Source organism: Lonchura striata, chromosome 7 (assembly GCF_050655825.1).
Source record: "Lonchura striata isolate lonStrDom1 chromosome 7, ASM5065582v1, whole genome shotgun sequence".
NCBI lineage: Eukaryota > Metazoa > Chordata > Aves > Passeriformes > Estrildidae > Lonchura > Lonchura striata.
This window is the reverse complement of record NC_140709.1, coordinates 38,061,794-38,081,133: the sequence shown is the minus strand read 5'-3', so window position 1 is coordinate 38,081,133 and position 19,340 is coordinate 38,061,794. Positions and strand designations below refer to the sequence as shown.

At 42.8% G+C, this 19,340-nt stretch overlaps 1 protein-coding gene across 2 annotated transcripts in view; it reads left to right on the top strand.

The window, feature by feature from the left end:
• The window catches only part of DRC11 (dynein regulatory complex subunit 11), a 99,695-nt gene that overhangs the window by 14,100 nt on the left and 66,255 nt on the right, over positions 1–19,340 (top strand). For both annotated transcript variants that reach the window (XM_085585543.1, XM_085585542.1), the window contains exons 3-6: positions 88–201; positions 2,513–2,698; positions 3,419–3,490; positions 15,558–15,730. In XM_085585543.1, the coding sequence (XP_085441669.1) occupies positions 88–201; positions 2,513–2,698; positions 3,419–3,490; positions 15,558–15,730 (545 nt within the window). The remainder of the gene's footprint in view (positions 1–87; positions 202–2,512; positions 2,699–3,418; positions 3,491–15,557; positions 15,731–19,340) is intronic.

Below are 19,340 nucleotides of genomic sequence, written 5' to 3'. Positions count from 1 at the left end.
TTTTATTGCATTGTAGAGGTGTTCAATTAATCAGTAATGTGATTTAAATACAGTCCTAAAAAGCATCTTGTGACTTTCTTCCTCCAGGAAGACATAGAAATTCCCATCCCAAAGTATTTCATTAAAGAAAACCTGGGAATCCTGCAGGACAGGGAGAAATACCTGTATGAGACTTTGCTGAATGCTGGTTTGCTGGAACAGGTAAATGGAACCCATACCTATATATCGTGTTTGATTTGTTTAGTTCACAGCCACATGTGTCTGAATGTGAGAATGCTTCTACAGCAGTGAGGAAGTAAAATTGTGTTTACAGATAAGGCACAAGCAGAAAGAAACCCTAGATTTCCCTGTCAAACAATATCCAGTCACATCTCAAGGCTTGGTAAGACTGAAATGATTCTACTCTGCTTTCTGTGTGTGAGTGTCAGAGAGAGCAGCACTATGGCCAAGTCAGTGCTTTATTTGTCTAACTAACCCTCATCATGTAATTAGTCCTCCTAATGCCTTGAGAAGGCTGACCTAGAACAGAGACTAGATGGAGTTAAATATTAATAGAATGAATAAAGTAGGGACTTATTAGAAGGCCTCAGTGGATCCACCTTGGGCAGCACAAGAGCCCAGCCAGGGCCACTCCCAAAATGAACCAAAATGGTCACAAAATGGACAACTGGTCATGGGGTCTCTCACTTTTATAAGTTCTGCTCCATTTGCACATTGGAGTTCATTGTCCAATTCCAGCTTTAGGTTATGAAGTCCCATCCTTCTTGTTTTTCTCTCTTCAGTCCACGTTGTTTGTGCTCTTGGCCTGAGATTTGGATCATTTGTCCTTGGTCCCTAGCCAGAGAAGAAATTGTTTTGTCTCCCTACTCTGTGAAGAGAGCTCACCATCTCCAAATAGGAAACTCAGAAGTGCACACTAAAGCAGCACAGAATCTGAAAAATAGAAAAGCTAAAACCTGAGACATCACTACTGAAACCAAGTTGTCCTGGCCCAGGATTCCTCACTGGAGCAGGCAGAACTTGGGTCAGCACAACTGTTGGCATTCACTTGTTTATGACCTTGGAACAGTGAGTGCAGCTTCCCCTGTGCAGCTACAGAGCTGCAGCTGCTGGGAGGAGCAGACAACTGAGTTTTGGTAGAGCAAAAGTGATTACAGACAAGTACACAAGTGCTGCAGTGAAGACTGCTCTGGATTTGATACACTTTTGACCTTTCGGGAAAGGCATGTTGACCCCTGAAGTAAACAACTGTGCCTACATGCCTGGATAACTTGGATTTATGGATGTTGTAGCCATAAGAGACAGTGCTGATGGCCCACTCAGTCACACTGCTGCCCTGAATTCTCCAGCAGTGATTGTGCCTGTTGATCCCACAAAATACCAGAGGGAAAGTCCCCAGGTATGGGAACAGCCCCAGGCAGACTGCAGAGACAGAGCACAGGCTTCCCCACTGGAGGCTTTCCTGGGCAGCTGCAGAGCTCCCCTGTTTGAGTTCTCTGCTCTTCTGCTCATCTGACCTTGCTCTGGGGAGATCCTGTTTCAGCACAGTTTATCCTGAAGCCTTTTTGCTTCCCAGAGTTCTGCTCTTGCCCCTTTCCAGCGTGGCATCCATCAGGGATGAGGTTGTCTAGTGAGCAGCCAGCTCAGCCAGAGCACCAGGCTCTGGCAGGGTCCAGCTGTCCCTTGCCAGGCTGCTACAGGGAGCCAGGGGATTCAATAAACAGCAATAAAATCACCTCACCCAGTGTAAATCCAGTGTCCTGTGCTGCACTTCTAGCTCACTCACCACTGGGATTGCTGCAGGGCTGTCAGCACTTCTGCACCTCATCCTCTCAGGAAATCCTGGCTGCTGTGTAACCAGCTAGAGCTCTCCAGTGTCTGTGGCACTGCTGTTAGGAGCACTCCAAGATAAATCAAAACCAGTGGAGCTCATCTCAGGAATCTGCTCTGCACATGGTTTATGTGATTCTGTTCAGGAAATCTATTCTGTATAAATGTGTCCTAGAAAGCCCTGCTGAAAGTAAGTGCCAGGCAATATAACTATAATAATTAAATATGAGCTGCCTCCAGTTGGGAGATAAACATCAAGAAAGAACACCAATTCAGCTTTTCCATGGGTTCTCAGGAGTGGGAAGGGGGAGTCCCTTCTGTTCTGATCCATTTTTCCCCTCTGACTCAGAACAGCCCTCCTTCCATTTTCATTGAAAGAACTGTGATCCCAGCAGCACCTCCAGAACCCTTCCCTTCAGAAAGGAAAGGAAAACATTCCACAGCCTAAGAAATTCTCCTTTTAGAAGGACAAAGCCCCATGGCTGTGTCTTTCTGCTCAGTTGGATCAAGTTCAGCAGGACTGCATGAGCCACTGTGACTTCCCAGCAAAACAGGTTTTCCACATATATCAACAGGAGTCTCTGCTCTTTGTTTCCTAAGATACCATTTTCTAACTGAGGCAGGCAATTTAAAAAACATAACTTTCCTTTGTTGATTCCTTTTTTTGGCTGTGCTGTTGAAGGAACCTGTCACGGCCATGACACTTGAGGAAGCCATTAAAGTGATCCAGGTGGCAGAACGGGCTCGCCAGGGCCGCGCTCGAGCAGCGTTCATGAAGAGAATTTACCTTGAAGAGAAAAGACAAAGTAAAAAAGAGGAGAAAGAGACAGGTAAAAGTCCAGATGATGCTGCCACTTGCATTCAAAAGGTGAGTTTCTTGTGTAGCAACAATTCTTGCAAAGCCAAATGACAGTGTCTTGGTCAGGAGAGCAGCTGTAGACAGAAACACAGCTCACACAATGGGAAACTTTCTGAAATTATCCTTTTTAGGGTATCCAGCAAGGTGAAATGCATAATTTAAACCACTTTAAAAAATGAGACAGGACCCTAGACGTAAGATCAATGGAACCAGTCCTGCACTGGCAATGCAGGATGACTTTAACTTACACGTTGTTTTTCCATTCTGATTTTTATAACCTCAGTTGCTCTTTCTGGCCTCCCCTTGGAATTCAGTGCATCTCTGAATTCATGCCTTTTTCTGTGATCTCCAGGGGAAGAGTTCATTCCATATCTAGAAAAAAGGACAGAGGAAGGTCAGTGCTAAATTCCACAAAGAGTTCTTGCATGTGAATAATTCAGACAATTCAGTCTGATGAAGCAGTAGCTCAGCCTAAATCTTATGTCTGAACTTCATGAAGCAGTGACAGTTTTTAGAAGCCTCCCAGAGCAGCATGAGGGGATAAACTTCAGAATTTGTTAAAAAAAAAAAAAAAAAAAAAGAATACCAGATGGCAACCTGTTAAAAAGCAATAGTTTCAACTCTATATTGTGCCTTTCCTTCCTCTATTTGTTTTTTCCTGTGTCTGCCTCAGAAAAGGAAGCTGTACCAAGGCCCATTTATCTCATCAGGGTTTTGTTTACAATCCAGGTCTGGCGTGGGCACAGCCAGCGCAAGAAAACAGAGAAGCTGAGAGAGGAGGAAATGATATTTCTGGGCATGGTAAGTGGGGCTGTGCCTCCAGAACAGAAAATGCCACACTCTGTTTGTTCTTCAGGCTTTTATAATTCAGCCCAAGAGGAGAAATTAATTTCTATGATTCCTCCTATTTTAAAAGGAGTCTCCAAGGAATACAGAACTCAACTGAAATGATAAATGGCACAGGAGTAGCACAATTTGTCTTCTGCTGAACGGGTTTGTGCTGTCCATACATTCTCCAATGTGTGTGGCAGATGTGGAAACTGCCTGTGGAATATTTGCCCTGGGTTCCAGGGAATTTGACCCAGGCATGATCAGCAAGGAAATTTTATTAATCAACTTTTCAGTCATGATTTCAAGACTGGTGAGTGCCTTATGTCTGGAGTAGAATTCATGAAGGCTGGAAAAACCCTCTAAAATCAACAAGTCCAAGCATTAACCCAGCTCTTCCAAGCCTACCCCTAACCTAGGTCCCCAAGTGCCATATCCACAAAATTTTTGAGCACTTGCAGGGACGGTGACTCTACCACTTAAGTGGGCAGCCTGTTCCAATGCTTGACAGCCCTTACAGTGAGCTAAAATAATTTTTTCCTAATAATTAAAGGAGCAAAATCCTCTTCTCCCACCCCTTTGCAAGCCACTGCCTGTGTATGTCAAGAGCAGGGAAGGGAAACCTAAGAACTGGCATGTTAATCCATCCATATTTCTCTAAGTCCATATAAAAATAATCAAAATATTCCTCACATCACACTGCAGGGGCAGAGGGAAGTGAACAGCTGCCCATGGTCAGTTAAATTGCACAGGGGTGAAAGAAAAAAAGTAAAGCACCCTTTCCACAAGGAATCTGTTCCTCTCACCTCCTTCCTTGCAACAAACACCCAAAAAATAAATTTTTTACTGTTGACCTTTTTTTTTGTCCTCCTCCAAGTTTCTGGAGGCACTAACAGGTGTCAAGCCTCATGCAAGTCCAGCTGCAGTAGCCCTGTTGGATTAAGTTTTTAGTTTTTTTTTTTTTATTTAGAGATGGGGTAACTGAGAGCTGTTTTAAAAACTTTTTTTTTTTTTTTAGTTTTATGTGAAGGGTGAGATAATGCAGATGTTATAATTTATTTTATAACTATTAGAAGCTAATTATTTCTTAATTATAATGCATTATAATTGTATTCTATCAAATTTTAAACATTTTCTACAAATCCATTTTTCACATAGCACAGCCCTGGTACCAAGCTCTAGTAAAGTTCTAGTAAAGCAGCAGCACATTACAGAAACATTCAGCACTACTCTTCATTTGTTAAGTTTATTTACGTTTCCATGTTCTACAGTTCTTAAGTGATTAATTTATAAACTAATAATTTAGTTTTGATTTAAAGCTTTCTGCTTTTCCCAGGCAGCCTGGGGGATTTTCTTGCCCAGCAGTGGAATTGCCCTTAGCTGCTTTATAAGGTTCTGAAAACTGACTGTGCCTAGAGATCACATCTCACAATAGTTAAAAATAACATTAATACCTTACCTTTAGGAAGAAAAATGTACATTTACCTAAGCTTTCCCATGTTAAATACAGGTAACACCTTAGGGATTACTGCCTTTAGGATCTGCTGGTCTAACAGCTAAAACAGAACCTTGAGTGCCAATTCTGCCCCTGTTTAAGACAAAATTCCCAGAGATTTTAACTAGTGCAGCCCTAAATACTCGGGATGTACTGAAGATGAGTTAGAAATGGCACCTTTTGCAGAACAAGGGATTGTTTCCTGTCAAATCCCATGACATTTCTGTCAAGTCCTTAGGAAGGAAATCTAAATCTGGCATCAGTTATCTGAGGGTTCACAGCCAAGCCCTCATTTCATGGTGGCCAGTGTGGGAGGAACTGGAAACTAGGATGGGAACAGCCTGGTTTATGGGGAGCATAATGTAATCTATATTATCAGAGGGATGAAGGGAATTAAAACCAAACACATTGAGTGCATTCAGTTCCTGACCTCCATTTAAAAGCAAGAGAATTGATGTTTGCTCCTCTGCACTCTGACTCATTGCTCTTTATCAAGTTTATAATCAAAGCATGTGGGGGGAAAGAATTGATAACTCTAAATAAAATTTTTAAAAATCTGTTCTTCTTTCCAGGGTTTTTATATTCCCTTTTCCTTTCCATTCTGCATTCCCTTCCCTGGTCTCCAAAGGAAGCAGACATTGGTTCCCACTGATAGATAGGCAGGGAGCTCCAAAGGTCAAGTCCCTTTGATGTATGATCACGTCAGCCCTCTAAAAAATGACCACAGATCTTCATGTGTAAATATGTTGAATTTGCTTTTCTAATGCTGCACGACTTAGATAAATTAGAAGACTCAACCATCCATTACTCCAAGTCCATCCCAAAGGAGACTCGACTTTTGTTGCAATAAATATAAATTCTCTTATAATTAGGGCTTTTTTAAAAAAATGTCTGTGTTACTTTCAGACAAAGACTGCTTTGCACAAAGAGCTGATCTATCTGAAGTCCTGTGTAAAAGATTCCTGGGAAAATTCAATTCTGTTGGCCTAAAAAATAGGAAAATAAGTGTCAAACCCACAAATTGTCCAGTCTTTTGCTTAACTCAGTGTTATTTTCCTTACTCTCTACTTGCTTCACAAAAAATTTATGTATCTTTTCTGGAATTTGATTCTATTTCATCTTTTGCTTGATGATGGAGAACAAGCCTATGGTAGAGAGATTTTTCTTGGCTCAAAAGTAAAGCCTCAATATTATTATTATTATTTATTAAAGCCTAATTGCAGAAACAGCATGATCCCCTCAGCACACATTCTCCAAAGCCCCGATAAATCACAATTTGCAGTCCCAGTTTAATTTGTGAAGAGAAGCAAGCCTCCTAAAAGCACATATATCTTGATAACTGTATCCTGAGCTGCTTCCTGATCTTCCTCACATTACTGCCACAGGGCTGTTTACTGCCAGCTCTGACACAACCACCAGAACCACTGCTCCAGGCACAGGGTTGTGTTTAAACCACACTGATGTGGCAAGAAAACACATTGAGCTGTCTGAAAACACAGACATGCTGTCTGAGCAAACCTGCCTTTCCTTGCTCTGTTTTACCATCCCAGCTCAATTTCACTCACCAAGTTTTTAAACTGCTCTGTTCTTCTGGCATTTATAGATTCCCTGTCACTAAAAGCCCTGTTCAGAGGTTATGATTGTTGAATTTTGCTGCAGAGCTCAGTGCAGCTGGCTGTGTGACCTGGCTTTTGGCAGCTGCTGTGTCTCAGGGTAGTGCAGAACAGCCCGAGCCTGGTCCTGGATCCCCTCTCAGCACTCTCCTGCAGGAAGTTACACTTTTAATCTCAGAGCACAGGCTACTGGAAAGAGGAAAGGCTGGGTTTAACCTAAAACATTAGGATAAACAGTTTGCCATCAGACTGATTTATGAGAGGGTAGGAGGGTGTTGGGGACTGGAGTAAGAGCTGGCTTAAAGCAATTAAGTGGGAAAAATGCAAAACCAGCATGAGCCCAGGTGGCCAAGGGCACCTGAGCTAATGTGACCAGCAAGAGCAGGGAGGGGAAGCCTCGCTGTGCTGGGCACTGGTGAGGCTGCAACAAGTGCTGTGTCCAGTTCTACCGTCTTCTTCTCCAAATATTCTGGAAGCCAGACCAAAAAATTCCAGTCAACACTTTGGTAAGTCCCCTGCTGATCTAGATGAGTTAAAGTTTGCCACGTACCTTACTTTGTCAGGATGTTCCAACATTGGCAAGTAAAAGTTGTTATTAGACCTCCTGAGAATTTTGTTGTTTCTGCACTACCCAGAGTAAATGAAACTACCTTCCCTAAACCTGCTGAGCAGGAATTATAGGAGTCCAGGAAAAAGCAATACAGCAAGACAAGTCCCTCTCTCCACCTGCAGTGCTCTGATACATTTCCCCCAGGCCTCTTCTCCGTGGGCTGGGCTGACTCAGAACAGCCCCTCCTTCCATTTTCACCAGAAGAACTGTAATCCCAGCAGCACATCCAGAAAGCCATCCCTTCAGAAAAGGTTAAGGAATTCTCATTTTTGTGGGACAAAGCTTCATGGTTCTTTCGGTCTTTTTTTCTCATAGATACAGTTCAGCAGGATGCATGAGTCGTGTGGAGCCACTATGGTTCCCACCAGAGCATCAGTTTTCCTCACCACACCAGATCCAGCTTCTCTTAAAGGTCCACAGAAAAACACATCTCCCAGAATATCAGACTTCCAAGACATTGCAGGACAAGGCAAACCCCAGTTCAGGGTCTCACAGCTGTGAATTTACGCTTACACAGCTCTATCCTGAAATTCCAGCCCTTCCCAAAGAGTTAGTTGTGCAACACCTGCTGCTCTGTGATTCTCTTACATGGTATTTCCAATATCTTTCTCTCACAGCTGTGAATTTACACTCACACAGCTCTAACCTGAAATTGCAGCCCTTCCTAAAGAGTTAGTACTGCAACACCTGCTGCTCTGTTATTCTCTTACATGGTATTTCCAGCATCCTTCCTTCCTCCATATCCAAGGCCAGTCTGGATGGGGCTTGGAGCACCCTGGGCTAGTGGAAGGTGTCCCTGCTCTGGCAGGGGATGAAACAAGATGAGCTTTAAGATCCCTTTCAACCCAAACCATTCCATGATCCTTTTCACATGAAAGGAGCTGTGTGGTGTTAAATAAAATGCTGTTCTCTCCTTCTTACCTCTTTTAAACATACCCAAATTTAGGCATGTCGTCTTGGTTGATGCTTTATTTTTATCTGAGAAAACAGTCTGCCAAACATTCCTCCTTTTCTGAATTCCTGATAAATATAATTCATTTCATCCAGTCAGAAAAAAAAAAATCAGCATTTCCCAGAATAGCTTTCTGTGTAAACATTATAGACTATGGCTAAATAAATATCACACAGGATTTAACAAACTACAAACTCCATCAAATGAAATTTAAAATACTTCATCAGCTCTTGAGATTGGGCAGCTACAGCAGTGGTGTAAATCAGGCCTAGTTTTGCCAAGTTTAAGATTAAAATGACTTTTGCTTGCCTGGGTGTTAGCACAAAGTCCTCTGTTATTTCACATCTCAGCAACGATAACTAATCCGTCCTGTTTTCAATAGAAATTTTAAGCCTGCTCAGTTTTGAAACAGAAAGACTCTGGGAAGAAAGAATGCTAAATACTTTGGCTTTCATTGGCTGCAGTCATACTAACAATGAAATCACTGCCTTTCAGAGCCCAAAACATGCTTGCCTTGTTTAGTCAAGTTTTAACAGCGTGCCCAGGTATAATATCAGAAATAAACAAAACCAAGATTATGTAAGCTCATCTGGCTCTGCATGTAAACCTTTTGTCCACTTCAAATGTTCTTTATCTTCCTAAAAGGTGTTACATATAAATATATTTCTAAATATGTATGATATGAATTTCTAAACCAACCATTTTCAGTATCTTTTTAGCAAGGCCTCCTACTACAAATGCTTTGTTTGAACGCATATGACAATTACTTTAATTGGCAAAGCCATTGGAGTGAGTCATAGAGTAGGGAAGCTTTAATGAATGCAATATATTTTGCTTACTTGTCCCTTTTTTTTTGTGCCTAATTTAGGAATTCAGCCATATAATTGATGTGGCTATCACCATTTGTGTACCGTGGAACCTCTATTAATGCAATTTTCATTTGCGGGGTTGGAACTGGATGGGCTTTAAGGTGCTTCCAACCCAAACCATTCCATGATTTTATGATTCACAAGATAAGAGACCTCTTTAAAAATCTATTATTCCCTCTGCCAGAAAAATTATATTGAGGAAATAAAGCAAAGACATAGCTCAATCATATAGCAGACTTTTAAGTGCAGTTTGGATCACAGTTCAAAATGCAGCAGAATCATATCACAGATTCACAGAATTATTTGGGCTGGAAGAGACCTTAAAGATTATCTCATTCCACCCCTTGCCATGTGCAGGGGCACTTTCCACCTGAAGAATAATAGCTGTAAATAAAGAACAAGACCTCAGCTGCTCTGATAGTAAATTATTTTAGTCTACATTCCTGTGAAATCCAAATGTATAAAAAAAAGAATTTCACTTTTCACTATTGGTTAAAATAAGTGACTGTTACAACTACTTATTTTAAAAATATTTGGAAATAAAGCTTCTCCCCCAGAGAAGCAAACTGTAAATGTACTGAAAAAAAAATGCTACACAACTGGTCCATCTTTTAAAATCTTACCATTAGGGGCAATGCTGGCTGTGGCAGAACATTTCCTGAAGCCCCATAAAACCACAGAGCATGTGCTTCAGCTCTGCTGTTCCAGGCCTACGACAAGAAGCTGTCCTAAATTAAGTACCCAGTAATAAAAGCTGCAGTAAATCTACCTCTCAGGCATAATAGGGACGTTGGCCTTCCAATGTGGAGTGAAATGAAATGTATTTATTTCACTGCCACCGAGCCTCTTGCCCTCCTAATGGAACAACTGAGGAGCAGTTAGTTCCACAGCAGGGCCTTGTCCTCCTCCTCCTCTGTGAGGAAGGGCAGCCCCAAGTATGCTCAGCCAGCCTGCACACCTCCAAGTGCTTGACAGGGAACAGGAAAGGATCTGCTGAGGAACTGACTCCAGCCAGGAAAGGGATCTGAGCAAGCAAAGCCCCGAGGTGGGACAGGAAGGGAAGACAGACACAGTTCTGGTTGAAATGGACCTTCAAGCCCATCCAGTGCCACCCCTGCCATGGGCAGGGACACCTTCAACTAGCCCAGGGTGCTCCAAGCCCTGTCCAGCCTGGTGTTTCAGGATCCAGGAGTGGCCACAGCTTCTCTGGGCACCCTGTGCCAGAGCCTGCCCACTCTCACAGGGAGGAATTTCTTCCCAATATCCCATTTAAACCCCCTCTATGTCAGTTTCAACACATTCCCCCTTGTCCTGTCACTCCTTGTTCCTTCAGATACAGGAAGGTGCTCTGAGCTTTCCACACAACCTTCTCTTCTCCAGGCTGAACATCCCCAATTCCCTTCACCCCGTCTCCAAATGGGAGGTTCTCCAGTCCCCTTATCACCCACTTGGTCCTTTGTCCCACTGACTCACCTGGGAGCTGTAAGAAATATCTTCTCCCTTCTACTGGTGCATCATCCCCTTCCCTAAAATCTAAATTCTTTTGGGGAACGAGTAAAGAGCAGAACAGAAGAATCATAGCAGCACACTCGTGACTGATGAGTTGGAATAAAATTCTCTTTTAGACAAATGTCCATTTTGCCTTATTAATTTAAACAGGGATTTTAAAGACAAAGCCCATCAAACATTAGATAAGCCTTTTAAGTTAATGGACCATGTAGTCCTATTTTCCCACAAACTCAGGAATCTTCATAATATGTCCTATTTTTACAGCAACATCAATTATTAATATGTATACTTTTGCTGACAGAGGACCACACTAAAAATGTGAGTTTCGTTATCCAGTTCTGGGTCATTAACTGTGAAAAGCTTGTAAATATAATGGTTTATTCACATGGGAAGCCTTCATTAAGATGCATTATTCTACAACTGATGTGGCAGCATTGCATTATCAAGTTCACTGTCTCCATCTAATATTTCTAATTTGTTTCTAAATGAGTTGCTGTTTGTACGGCAAGTTAACAAATTTGAATTTCACATGGCCAGAGAAATTTCTTAAAGATGGGAAAATGCTTCTTCCCCCAAGGAAAAGCTATTTATTAGCATCTTCCTGGAGAATGCCTCCCTTTGATTCAGAAGCAGGAACATTAGAGGCGCTGAGAGAGGGATGTTAGAAATAAATTGGCTTTGTCTTCCTTCCATGCACATTAGAGGGCTGTGGAAGCACACTCAGGATAACTTCAGAGCTCCACAAGAGCCATGTGGAAACATGGAAAGCTCTTCCATGATGCTGCAAGGCACAGATCACAGGCTGGCCAGCAGGGATTCCAGCATTCCTGCTAGAGCTGTTGGAATTCATCTCTTGGCACTCTCCAGCCATTTCACTTCCTATTCCCTCTTGCATCTTCAGATGACCAAAGCTTTTTCAGACTTGTTTTCTTCTGAGTTCTACTCATTGGCAAGAGAACAGAACCTCTAGCAGGGCTGTTGAGAGATTCTGTCTCCTTCTGAAGGCCCAAGAGCACCTGAAGATGAACACAAGGCCCCAGGTTGTGCAGCTGGCTCCTCATTCCTGAGACAGGGTTAGGAATGTGTTAAACTCTGAAGCTGGTGAGGCTTAGCATGACACATACTTCTGTGATTAGGTCAAGAACACTGTGGACAAAATAAAACAAGTTTAACAGAGCAGCTTTCTTCAGCTGCAAAGCTGGAAGGCATCACCTATGCTATTCATAGCTTATTTTCTTTTTTTCAAGGGTTTTAATATTCCAAAACATTTTATATCATCATTTATTTGACAGAAGAACAGCATTTTCTATGAAAATTCTTTACAGATGGTAGAGAACTGACCATTCCATCCTCTGGACATCTTGCTACATCTTTTCAGCAGCTCCTGCTGCCCCAGTGTCTATATTAGGTTATGTTGCTAAATTCCCTTCCACATTTAGTTTTGTCTAGTTCCTCTTCTTATTGCCTCCCTCCTTTATCAAATAGTTCACTTCCTTGAGCATCCACATGCTTGGACCAGTTCTTATAGTCCAAAGAAGCTGTTTTTAGGGTAGTCCCCATTTCACTTAGCTCACGTACACATAAATTCTTCTGATGTCTCCTCATCCTTGTTTTCTTCAAGTCCATTCGTTTTTTGTTTACATGACTCCATTGATTTCAAAGTGACAGAACAGAAAGCCAAGCCAGCTGTACATTCACCTGTGCTGTTTTATTTAAAAATCACATGCCTATGGCATGATGTCCTCACTGCCAGTCAGTGCTTTCCTCCTCGTTCTCCTCTCCCAGAGCAGGAGCCAGCCTTACGTTCCTGACACGTGCTGGCCTCCTGCTCTTCTCTCGTGGACAGGGCACACTGTGTGAGTTCCACATCAGCCAGCCCTGAGTCCTTCAGGCCTCATTGCTCACAGCCAGCTGTGCTCTTCATGGCCTGCTCCCATCACAGCTGGAGCCAAACAAGAAATCAGGAGGATTGAGGGAAAAGAGGAGAATACAGCCTTATCAATTTGCCGTGTTCTCTTTCATGCCTTTCTTTAGGGAAATACTGAAGGTGAATGGCTGGGGAGGCTTGTTCTAGAAGTAATTCTTATTTCTTCTGTTTTCTTGTATTAAAACAGAAAAAAATAAAACTTTTCATAAGCTGTCCTGCAGGTTTGTCTGTACTTCAGCCGTGGTGCTGAGTACAGCTGATAAACTCCTGTTGGCAGATGTACTGATAACTGACTGGTGCTCAGACAGGGAGCTGCACAAATATTTACCCAGGGCTCGGCTGGCTTTTGCCAACCAGAACATATCCCATGGCCTTGTTATCAGCATCTGAGCCAGCTGGTTCAGAGCTACCTGGGCTGTGTCCACAGCAGCTTCATGACTCTGGGCTCAAGTGTAGATATGGGCTGTAGCAATGAGATAAGAATTTCCTCCTGCTGATCTCACATTGGCACCTCCAGTTTGCCACTTCAAACAGCTCTTGCCTCGTCTGGCTGTGGGACAGCTGAAAGGGAGGCTGAATGAATTCACAGTGGGACAAGCTGCTCACGCAAGGCTCCCTCAAGATGCAGTGAAGAGCAGCTCAGAGGAGCTGCAAAGGTTCTAGGATGGCAGGGAGGAGCTCTGCTGCCTGTGCTGCTGCTCCCCATGTTGGTCTGGTCCCACTGACCACCACTTCCCTTGCTGTGGCACTGTCCTTCATCTGCTCCTTGGCTAGCTGGTCCACCTTGTTATAGTGGGAAATGAGTAACTTGAGGAGGTGGGAGGAGAGGAAAAGACAAAAGGGATTATTTTCTACTTTTTAGGGAGCTGAGCTGGTTCACTGCAGGGTCAGGTGAGTGCAAGAGCCTGAGCAGGAGAAGGGAGGGATCATGCACCCAGCAGTTCAGGTGGTGCATGATCTGACCCTTCCCTGCTCACCTGGTGGCATTTCACCTTTAAATGTTCAGGCTGTGCTGGAGAGGAGCCTGTCTCTCTCCATCAGCCACAGATGAGCCTCCCTAAAGCTGCAGGCACCCTCATGCCCATCTGCTGGGAATTTCTAAGGAATCCCCTGAGGATTGCTGTAGGGAGACAAATAGAGGAGTTGGTTTTGGATCTCAGTCTGGAAAACATGCCTTGTGGGGGCGCCTCTGGTTTCCAAAGGAGCCCCTGAGAGAGCAGCATCGCATCTGGCTGTCCTGGGCTTTGTTTAACATCAGCAAGGCAGACAGTGGTGAAATACAAATAAACACTGTCAATAGTAGCTGTATAATACTCATAAATAGGTGCTGGGGAAGATTGGAAACACTTGACTTCCCTGAAGACTGGGAATTGAGCAAAGGTAACATCTCAGGGTAAAAGGCAGCACTTGGGGTCACATATTCAAGGAGGGAACATGTGCAGCCACCTTTCAGAAGCACACTGCTGTTCTTATTTCCTCCTGAATATTTTCTCCCTGGTGGCCTTGCCCCATTCCCGGAGCACAGTGCGAGTCACACATCCCAGATGCAGTAAATTGCTTTCCTGAATGAGGCCTGTGTGTTTGCTTTGGACACTGTGGGATCCCTCTGGGTGCTCGCTGAAACCAAAGTTGCTTGGCACTTATTAGTGATTTTTGGAATCTGGTGGAAGCATGGAAAACCAGGGAATAACAGATCTTAAATATGAGGTGGCCAAAGCTTGGCACTTATTAGTGATTTTTGGAATCTGGTGGAAGCATGGAAAACCAGGGAATAACAGATCTTAAATATGAGGTGGCCAAAGCTTTGACAGAGCTTTTTGTCTTCACGGGAGGCCTCAGGAATCGGGACTTGGAGCACACCAGAAAATACATCACCAAAGCAAGAAGAATTCATTACTGAATCAATCTGAGATGTGCCAGTTAAGGACAAATTCTATATGCTCTGAAGTTAAAAGGCCAGAGCAAAATTATATTGTTTTTTTTCATCCAAACCAAGCTTTTGTTCACATATGCTGCCACCTATGTCAGTCACTAACTTTGAAAAGAAATAAAATTGTACTACAAAACCAGATTGTCATATTTTCTCCTCTTTTCCCTTCTTAAATTTGCCACACACATAGGACAATATGATTTATCATTCCCAAGTATACAAAAAACCCATTTTGTTCCAGAATTAAGAAAATCTAAAACCACAAAGCCAGTTCACAAGTTAATTTTTAAAATAGATTTTTTTTCTCTACACTTAAAAAGTAGCAATAGCTCATAAGACATTGGGAACATCTTAATTTTCTCAATGATTGCAAGCTGAAATACGCAGTTTCAGCCCACCCACACAGATGTGTTTTTTCATGCTTCTGTATTTGAATACCAGAAAGACTTTCATTTTTCTCCTTCACACTACATGTGTAAAATCAATCACAGAGCAGAAATTATTGTAAGACTTGAAACTGGCTGAGAAGCCCTTCTTTCCAAGGTTATCAAATCATGGGAAACTTGGGGACCTGTGATTTTTGTTGTAGTGTTTCAGGAGGGTTGTTTATTCCTTTTTGTTGTTGTTTTTCCTCAGGGGAAGTTGATTTCCTAAAGGAGTCTGACCAGCTGCAACAAAATACCAGGAAATCACTGACCAAGCAGTGTGCATATAAAAATTACAGTGCACAAATTAAAAACAATACTGGCTAATTAAAAAGCACCAGTAGGAAGTCCAGACATTTGAAAATTCAATTAAAAAATTCTCTGGCACCCTTCTGACATGGATAAAGCTGGCATTTGCAGAACAGTAGCTTTCTCACCTGTCTCATTGAGATCCAAGATCCCACGCTGCAAAGGTTGTTTTTGTGCATTGCAATGTTATTAATTAATGCTGAAATATTAACAATAGACCATTGTGTGCATCCAGGCACTCTTTATGAGCACAGAGTTGTTTTTGGTTTGGTTTTTTTTTTTCCTGACTTTCTGCAAGTAAAGTAAGGCTTAAGCTCAGATTCACTGTCAACCTGGCATTCCGGTAAAAATTATTAAGTTTCTTTTCATTCATACCTTTTATTTTCTCCTCTCGTTTTCAGAGTCTGCCTCCTGACTTGGAGGCAATGAGCATTTTGCAGAAAGAAAATGTCCTGCAAGGTGAAGCCCAGGAAAGAGAAGACTTCTCCTTCAGGCATGAGCTGAAGATAACAGAGGGGCCCCACATCAAGGAAACCCTCCAGGACCAGATCACCCAGTGCTTCCTTGAGTGCAGGTGAGCAGAAACACTTACCCCTTAATCAGTCCCTTTGCCCCAAAAAGCCTGATTTTGAGTTTCTACAAACTGCAAAATCCATCTTTAAGGCAGTGGTGCCAGTGCCAGATGAGGAGTTAGTTCTGCACCAGCTGCAAAGCCCAAATCCTGAGCTGGAGGATTCCTGACTGGGGAGACCAGAGTTCCTGGCAGGGGTCAGAGGTGCTCCTTCAGTCACTGGCTGTGGTACAGGGACACATTCACTTTGCACATTACCTTGGACTCAGTCTTTGGAATTATAAGCAGCACACTCTAAACTTCAGGACCAGTGGCTTTTCTCCCTGTGTGAATACATAAGGTTTAAGAGAGGGAACTCCCTCTCCCATCAGATGGAAGTGCCATTATTTGCCATAGCAAACCACATCACGTCACTGGCAGTGCCATCCTGCTGCTGGTATTAGCCATGAATCTGAAGCACTTTTGTTCTTGAGGCCTGACCTTCGAGCCACTCCCCCAGATGGAACTTTACTCTGCTGAGCTCAGTGAAACTTCACGTCTCAGTAGAGTTAAGCACATACTTACACAGTTTTAAACCCTGTGCTGACACCTCTGCTTCTCTCAGGAAGTTTACTTCAGCCAAAGAAGTTTTGAGACTGACAATTCTGACACTGGAAACTCTCGTCCTAAGGAATATGGGCTGGTTTTATAATTTTATGGGATTTACCCCATCCAGAGGATTAGTGTGTGAAAGTAAATTGGGAAGCAGCAACCAAAACTTCCAGGATTTGGCAGCAAGGTTTCATTTGCTCTGCATAAAGCTGCTCTGCAAACTGGTTTTGTGTCTTGAGCTGCTCAGTGATATTACAGGGCTTGTATTTGTCTTGTGGACCAGTGTCATGTCCATTAATCATTCAGTGTTTGCTCAGGGGACTGGACTTGCCTGCAGCATGCAGCTTCCAGTTGGAAACACAAATGCATCCTGATGAAATCCTGCCCTGTTTGTTCCTTGACTCCTTCAGTCAGGTTTGGGCAGCTGTGCTACAGTGAAGTGTTTGTCAAAAAAGAAAGAATTATCAAAAACAGCACTCTCACAGTCTGCCACAACCTATTTCTCTTCTTTCTTGCACTTTTGCCTCTTATAGACTCTCAAGACTCCAGTGTATTTTTACTCTCCTTTGGAAAGAGCTGCTAGTTTTACAAACCTCAGTTATTGCAAAGCACTTTCCCATTCCTTAAATCGACCCTCTCCCAGGGCCTGCTCTGCACACTCCTTGAGCTGCCATTTCCTGCCATTCCCCACAGCTCCCAGCATGTTCTGAGCTACAGAAAGATCTTTTTCCCTTTTCTTAATATTCCTCACCTAATAGTCATTCTCTACCATAGGTCAATCATGTCCAATTAACTTGGCTGTGGAGATGGGGGAGAACTCCCTGAAATACTGCAGGAACCAATGGCAATGTTTCTGTAGCAGATTAGCAGGGAACAGGCAATCTCCCAGAGAGCCAGGCTGAGCCATAAACCTCTTTAAAGACATTACGAGACACTATTAAAAGTTAAATCTGGTCCACAGAGACACTTAACAGCAGAGCCAACCAGCAGCCTAACCCATCCAAAGGATCATTTGAGGAAGCTGAAACCACGGTTCAGTGGAGGGAGGTGGAGAGGGATGGCTGAGAGGGCAGTTCATCAAAACTCCTGCTGCCTAATTCAGGGGAGCCCTCAGTCTCATGTACCTGTCTAAGGTGGAAAGTAAAGTGCTGAGCTTTCTTTTTGTAGCCCTTACAAGCAGAATGGGACTTCCTTGGTAGGTTTATATCTCAACTGCAGGTGAGACTCAAGGCTAGAGGCACAGCATCAGTAGCCCAGCATATTAAACAAGCTACAAGGGTTCCTTAGCTACCCTTTTTGTGGTCTGCCTAGTCAAGTTCGGTAGTCTTGAATCTCATTTAGATTTGAAAATTAACAAAGATTAAAGCAGAATATAAGCACTGATCTTGGATAGCTTTATGGATAATCCTGAGCAAGGGACTAAGATACACCCACAGGAAGCTTAGAGACAAACCTCAAGTCAGGCTTGCTCTGCTGCATTTGAGACAGGGTGAGAGAACAGCTTCCTTCCAACCTTGAACAATAACCCACCCATCTGAAATAATATCATATTTTAACAACTAACCATTCTCTATCAAAATGGTCTGATTAGGCTTAAGACTGCTTTTTGGCTGAAGATGTGCAGTTCTGTGGCCTGCCTGAGAGCAGGGTCATTGCTGGTGGCAGAGGGACAGTGACACACTTATTGCAGTCAGTGTATGATCAGAGAAGCCCAGAGTGGTTTGGGCTGGAAGGGAACTTAAAGCTCATCTCATTCCACCCCTGCCATGGGCAGGGACACTTTCCACCAGGCCAGATTGCTCCAAGTTCCATCATATGCCCAATTATTCTCTCCTTTCAAATGAACTTTCTGTCATGACCCCTAAAAATCATTAGTGCATGATTCAGCCAAAACCAGACAGCTCTCATAGATAAAAACTCTTTGGTGATTTAGCAGATGAAATTCTGCCTTGGTGAAGGCAGTGGGAGAGCTGCCAGCAGCTGCAGCACAGGCTGGACATGGCCCAGTGCTGGAGCTCATTTGACTCTGGCTGAGTGAGGCAGTGATTTACAGAGCTGAGAGGAATCAGAGCAAGCTGCCTGAGTCCTGCTCTTCTCAGCAGGCCTCTAAGTGACCACAATCACTTTCCCCTCAGACACATTTGCTGGCATCCAAAATAAGTTTAAAAACAACAACAACAAAAAAAAAAATCAGCATATTTCTCCACAAGGGGAGTGTGTGTATCCTGCAGAGCCAGGCTTTCCTGGCAGAGAACTGTGAGCTGTGTCCTGCTCAACAGAGGGCCAGGCCTGAAGTGTCAAGGTTTGCATTAATTATTACCTGCCAGGATATATTTTGGCTCTCCCCTAAGCCAGTTTGAGAGATCAACAGCTAAATGTAGCTTATAAATTATTCTTCAACTATGCTTTTTGACTGAGTTTACCATTTTTTATAGTCTATTAAATAAACAGATAAAGGGGAACAAAGACTCTTTTGAATAAATTTTGCTGTATGGAGTAGAAAACAAACCCAAACTTGCATATTTTATCCTTCACTCTGAAAAGACTGTGATAAAAAATACAATTAGCAGGTATTGTCTTTCAGCACAGTTACTCTTAGATTACAAAAGAAATAAGTATATATTAAATTTCTCAGCTTGTAATAACTGCTGTAAATATTTATCACTTTCATTGCACAAGGGAACAACTTTAGTCATTTCAAGACCCAAAGCAGCTTCTTAGGAAGAGAGGGTCTAAAAAAGCCAAGGAAAGCAAAACCCAAAGGAATAGACTAAATGAAATTGTTCCAGTTGCTTATATCAAGCCTACTGCAGAGAAGATAAAATAATTTTGATATAACATTGCGTTTTTCAGCCTTACCATCCATCTTTCAACTTACCTGGATTGACTTCTGTGGAGCTGCTCTTTTTTGGCTTGCAAATTTTTCACATAAAGCCTTCCAGATTTCCATGTTGCCTTGTCCAGCCATACTAGAAAAGAAAGATAATTGTTTATGAAAGCTTCATAAACATCATGCAGTTTA